This window comes from Vipera ursinii (assembly GCF_947247035.1).
Source record: "Vipera ursinii genome assembly, chromosome: 7".
NCBI classification, from domain to species: Eukaryota; Metazoa; Chordata; class Lepidosauria; order Squamata; family Viperidae; genus Vipera; species Vipera ursinii.
In genome coordinates this window covers 20610319-20616159 of record NC_139521.1, presented here as the reverse complement: position 1 = coordinate 20616159, position 5841 = coordinate 20610319, and the positions used below count along the sequence as shown (strand labels likewise).

The window sequence follows — 5841 nt, the reverse complement described above, 5'->3', positions numbered from 1 at the left end:
CTGCATAAAGCACTGAAGAATCAGATATGAAAACGTGGTTCCAGTCTGGCAAACGACATGGCAGAGAGGGGTTTTTTTTTTGGAAACGTCCAAAGTTTTTTGCTGCAATCAAAACCCTGCGTATAATTTATTCAAACTGACAAAAAATGTGGAATTTCGCCTAGTTCTGTTTTGAGGAACTTTCAAAATGCATTTTCTAGGTTGAGGAGAAAATGCGTCCTTCATACTCTCTTCAAGTCTCAGTCTTACAAATTCTCAAGCATCAAAAGACAAGCTTTAGCAACACCAACACATTAGACAGCAGATCCGCCATTTTTGAACGGATTTCAGATGCAGAATAAAATAAACAGTAGAAATATATGTTCCTTTTATTTCATTCTAGGCAAAGACTCTCGATTTCAGCATTTTGATTAAAGGAAAAATAATGAAGCAGTAGTCATTATACATTATCAAATTATTTTCTGTTCACAATAATGTGACATCACAGCTATCAGTTCTTTAGATAGTGTTGGCCTTCATAAGTATTAAGTTCTTCCCAAGAACATCGGATGTCATAATTTATAGGTGTAGTATGTATAGATGCAAGCATGTGGCCTTTTGTAATTGACAAATGGAAATTTTGACAGTGCTCAGATTTTCTAAGTGCTGTCCCAGATTTTTTGATATGGCATCTAGTGTGCCGATAACTACTGGGTGATGTTGTTTATTATTATTAACCAACAACGGTTTCATATTGGTCTCTTGTGCGACATCAACCCAGGGTGAAGTTGACACCACCGCCTTAAAGGCCTGGGCAGAAAATGTCTCTGGTCCAGCAACGGCTTTGCCAGCCGGTTACACCAGGTGGAGGTTGAGCTTAACTATCCTAGAAAGCCCGAAGATGTATGCCTCTGGCTCGGGAGAGGCGTAAAAGCGGAGATGGGCTGCCCTCGAGGAATTCCCCCTTCTTCTCGGCCAGAAACTCTTTCTCGGGAAGGGAAACCCTTGGCAGTGAAAGGGTTAAGGCGGGTGCTCCAAGATCGGACTCTCTCGCGGGCAGGAAAAGTAGTGCAGCCAATGAACGTGCCGCCCGAGACGAACTCCGCCCCCGAGGAACGGCCGGCGCCCGCCTCGGCTCGGACGCTCCGGCGCTGGACTGACAGCTGGGCGGGCAGAAAAAGGCGGCCGAAAGCCAGTGAGCACGCAGAGGCGCTGTGTGGGACGGAGTCTAGAGCTGCTTGGCCGGAGGAGCGTGTCGGCAGGTTCAGCGACGGCCAGGCTCTTTATGGGAACATCGCGCAACTGGTCCGCGGGCGCCGGCGGCGGCGCTGAGGACAGCGTCCAACTGAACGCAGATCTCCCGCTGCTGCCTGACACGGCAGCCCAGCATCCGTCCCAGCCATGGCCCGGCACAACGCTAGCCTGGCCCCGACGCCTTTTTCCATCCAAGCCCTCCTCACCAAGAAGGAAGTGGGCGCCGTGCCAGTCGTAGCTGCCGCTCGTCCCTGCCCTTCAATGCTCCTGCCCAGCCCCGAGGGTACGTCCGCCTGCTGCTGGCGCCTCTTTGACCAGGCGGCCGCCACTCCGGGCCCCGTGCTCCAGCCACCGCCGCCGCCCCAGGAGCAGCAGCGCTCCGACCCCGCGGCTGCCCGGCCACCCCACTGCGACTCGGATTCAGTCCTGAGCGAGGAGCACGACGGCGACAGGGAGGACGACGAAGAGCAAGAGCCTGGCGGCAGAGAGGGCCACGTGCCCGCTGAGTCCAGAAGACCCCGAGGGAGCCTGCACACTCGATCCCTCGTGGGAAGAATCGGCACCGAGCAAGGCCACCCTCCTCCGTCCCCGCAAAGCCAGCCCCCGGGCCAAGGTTCGGAGCCGCCGACAACAGGTAAGCCTTCGGAGCGATCAAGGGAGGACTGTGGAGCGGGACGATGCCGTTGGGAGTGGGGAGACAAGGCCAGGTCGTGCTCCTGCTCATCCGGAGATCTCGAGGGTATTCTGGGAGAATAGAGGGCGCTTCTCTCGTAAAGGGAAGGTAGTCCCGCTGGTCACTGAGGACGACCCTGCGCTCTTTCCCAGCCTTTCAGAATCCTAAGCGCTCTGCTCAGTGGGTCTCCGCTAGAAGGCCGCCTTTCGAGGGCAGCGACGTCACCTTCGGCCGGGGCTGGAAATCTGGAGACTCGCCCTGCTCCCACTTCTGAGGCATGAGTGGCCCCGATCCCCGGGGTTTAAAAGGCAGCGTTTGCCGGGCCTGGCGGAAGAAATAACTGCGAAGCCATTCTGGCTTCTGACCGCTGTTGTTTTCCTACCCGCGTCTCCCTTTGGCAGAAACCCGTTCTAGTCAGGAAAGGGCAGCCGGGAAACGGGTCGCGGAAACGGAGGGCGGCCTTCCCAGCTGTTCGGCTGGGCCTGAGTAGGCCAGCTGGGAAGCCCGGATCTCTTAACCCGTCCAGTGCACGTTGCTAATTGCACTCTCGTCGGCCGCTCTCGTTCCGAGTCCGAGCTGGCTGCAGTGGCTGCGGAGCCTGAAGACTCGCCCCGTCGCCGTGTTGTGCATGCCGCCTTCCGACGGACAAAGGCCTTCTCGGAAAAGGCGAGCTTAACCTAATAGAGGATGTTTTTCCTGCGGGAAATGGATCGCGCGAAGTCTAGTTACTAAAGGGAAAGAAGGGCACCGTCCTCCTCCCTGAGATTCCCAGGCAGAGTTCGTTTCCCCCGCGTATCTCTCAGCTGCTGGCCGTTCCAGACAAACCATTGTGTCTTCCAGCCCCTTTAAAGTGGATCCCGGGGCGGTTTCAGTAACCCGCCGGGCCGGAAGCGTAGGAGAATCCCGGCGTGTAGGAGGGGTAGTACTAGGGTGCCGGTTGCTGGATGGCCGTCTGTCTAGCAGTTGCTGCACTTGGGTTGAGCCTGGCGGCGGAGCAGAGGCTTACGCGGGGAGGGAGGAAGAGACGAGTCGCCTGCTCTCTTCGCTTTTCTAGGCCGCCGAGAAGAGCTTTCGTTTCTGTCCGCCCCTCCATTTGGAGAACCGGACAGAGGGTAATCAAGGATGCGTCACCAGGGAAGCCCCGCATGTACAAAGAGGAACACCAAAGAGGCCCAGAAGCGAAAGGCTCGAATGGATAAGTTTTCTACCATTAGGAATCCGGAGAGCTGCATGCAAAGTTGAGCTGCGTCTCTCCTCACCTTTGTTGGCCTTTCCGCACACCAGAAGGGTCTGACTTTGGGGCAAAATCTGCTTTGGTCCGCCTGTCGAAACCAAGCAAAGGCGAGACCTGGTTCAGTTGGTGTTAGTGACTCGCCTTGCCAGTTCCGTGCAAATAAACCTGACACAAGAAGACGAGTGGTTTCTATAGCTTACTTTGCACAGCTCCTGTCTCTGAAGGCTCGACTGCTGCTGGGCTGAGATTTTCTGACGTCAGGGTGAGATTTTGAAGCAAAAAAATGCCTAAGAACTGGGAAGTACAGGGATCCAGTTTGAAATCCGTTAGATTTAACGAACTGCGGCTTATTGGAACCTAGTGGGACAGACTGTAGCTTTGTGGCTCCGCTATCAGAGGATTCACTCCTGCAGCTTTTGGGAGAAGAGTTCAGAAGAGTTCGGCTGCTGGGAAATTAAGAAATGACAACGTTCAAATTGTGGTGAAGGTCCTTCTTTTCGTTCCTCCTTAGTAGCTCTTCGGTCTCCCCTTCCCCATCACTTCTCTGTAACGGCTGGCGCCCTGATTTGGCAGAGGGATTGTGGCACTCCTTGCTTGATAGGCCTCCCCTCAGCCCCACAACAGTCGGCAAGGCGGCTGACGAAAAGGGTGTGCACCCAGGCAGGCCACATGAGGGAGAATTAAGGCAGCAGCAGCTCCTGTGGTCCCGAGCAAATTGGTTTCTCCAAGTCTTTCTTAGGGTCATTACCTTTCAGGGCAAACTTTCAGGGCAACTCGTGGGTGCCCCTCTCAGCCAAAATGCAACTTTCTGTCCCACCCTACCCCCACCCCTTACCAAAAAGGAGAGGAAGCAAAAGGAAGAGTTTGAAGGACTCGGACCTGGCCTTGTGTTTACCCTGAGACAGATAAAATTCCATCCCATGCGGGCCTCCTTTCAGTTCAGCCTCGTTTGATTTACACCTGTATAATCCTGTAACTGTTGGCTGCTGGTTTTGAAGGGCTTAGATATTCGTGTGGCTGCGAGGGAGAAGCCCAGGAAAAAGAGTAAAGAGTCTGAAGCCTGATGGGACATCCATCAAAAAGCCCTAGCTAGGACAGTGGAGAAGCGATGTCAACCACCAGCATCAGCGCCTTGCCCGAGTTCAGTGTCTCCAACTCGAAGAAGGCTTGTCTTTAGGGATAGGAGAAATGTAGGCCCAATGCTGCTCCAGGATCGGGCAGAATGGGAAGTGGCAGGGGGCCCTCCGATGGCAGGCCAAGTCTCTCTGCTCAGAAGGGAGAAACAGGGGTGGAGGTGAAGACGGGGAGGCGGGACGCATGGCTGAAGGGGCACCCCAAACTCCTACGCCTCCTGACTCTGCCTTCTTTTCCCTCCTCAGGAGGCGGCAGCCACACTGAAGAGGAGGACAAGGAGGAGGAGGAGGACGAAGCCAAACACGGCTGCCTCGGTTCCAAAGCCCTCTCCGAGGAGGACGAGGCGATATCGGCCGGCATCCCGGCTCCCGTGGCAGCCTCGACGGCGTTCCAGAAACCGCGCAAAAAGCGCTCGCGGGCGGCCTTTTCCCACGCGCAGGTTTTCGAGCTGGAGCGGCGCTTCAACCACCAGCGCTACCTCTCTGGGCCCGAGCGCGCCGACCTGGCTGCCTCGCTCAAGCTCACCGAGACGCAGGTGAAAATCTGGTTCCAGAATCGGCGCTACAAGACGAAGCGACGCCAGCTGGCAGCGGACCTGTTGTCCGCCGCACCGGCGGCCAAGAAAGTAGCGGTCAGAGTGCTAGTCCGTGATGATCAGAGGCAGTATCACCCGAACGAGATGGTCCGGCCGCCTCCCCTCTTCTCCATCCAGCCCTCTTACTATTACCCTTATTACTGTCTGCCGGGCTGGGCTCTTTCCTCCTGTCCTGCCCCTGCCGCCGGGGGCATCAAATGAGGCTCAGATCCCGTCCGCTCCAGAGCACGAAGGCTAGTGGGGCGAGGAGACACGAGGGAGGGAGGCAAGGAAAGAAGGGAAGAGCAGTAGGGGAAAGCTCGGCAACCGATCTGCTCTTTCGGCCGCTTCTGCTCTTCTGGAGCCGCCTCTACCGTCCTCCTTTCTTGGTTCAAACGCCGCCGGAGCAGAGTCAATCCCCTCCTGCCGGCCTCGCTGAATAATCGAGATTTTTCGGGACAACCAGGCGGGCCGTTCTCTTGCTCCAGCACTTTGGAGGCAGTTGGACTGTACCTGAACAAACGCGCTCAGTCCGAACAAGGGGACCATCTTCTGTCCACTCTAACGCGGGTGTGCAGGAGTTTCCCCGCAGCTTCTGGCCTGTGACCTGACTTCTCGCAGTTATGGGGCGCAGTTTGGGAAACAATATGATTCTAGCACTTTTTGGTTGTATTAAAATCGTTGTGTTTATAATAATTATTTTTATATTCAGTATGAATTTAATACTGGGGCCTTGGAAGGGAAAAAGAAACAGTTTCGGTGGGAATGTTGAAGTCATTCGGTGCCTTTCCCCCCTTTCTTCTCCCATTTCGCAGTAAATGCTCTCATTTTTCTTTAGGTGGAGAGTTGCAAACAATTATGACAATTTACTTCCACTGAATTGTGAATATTTGTGCGTCAATCCCTTCCTTGTACCGCCCCTCCCCCTAATTTATAAAAATCAATTTAACTTTTGGCAATTGTTTTGTTTTTTAATTCTCTCCCGAACTGTTT

At 54.7% G+C, this 5841-nt stretch overlaps 1 protein-coding gene across 1 annotated transcript; it reads left to right on the top strand.

Moving 5' to 3' along the window:
* Positions 1 to 1380: 1380 nt before the first annotated feature.
* Positions 1381 to 5070, top strand: NKX3-2 (NK3 homeobox 2; the record flags this gene model as incomplete). The annotated part of the gene is made up of 2 exons (XM_083367740.1): positions 1381 to 1867; positions 4520 to 5070. The coding sequence occupies 2 exons, from the start codon at positions 1381 to 1383 to the stop codon at positions 5068 to 5070; spliced, it is 1038 nt and encodes a 345-aa protein (XP_083223866.1).
* Positions 5071 to 5841: the final 771 nt, after the last annotated feature.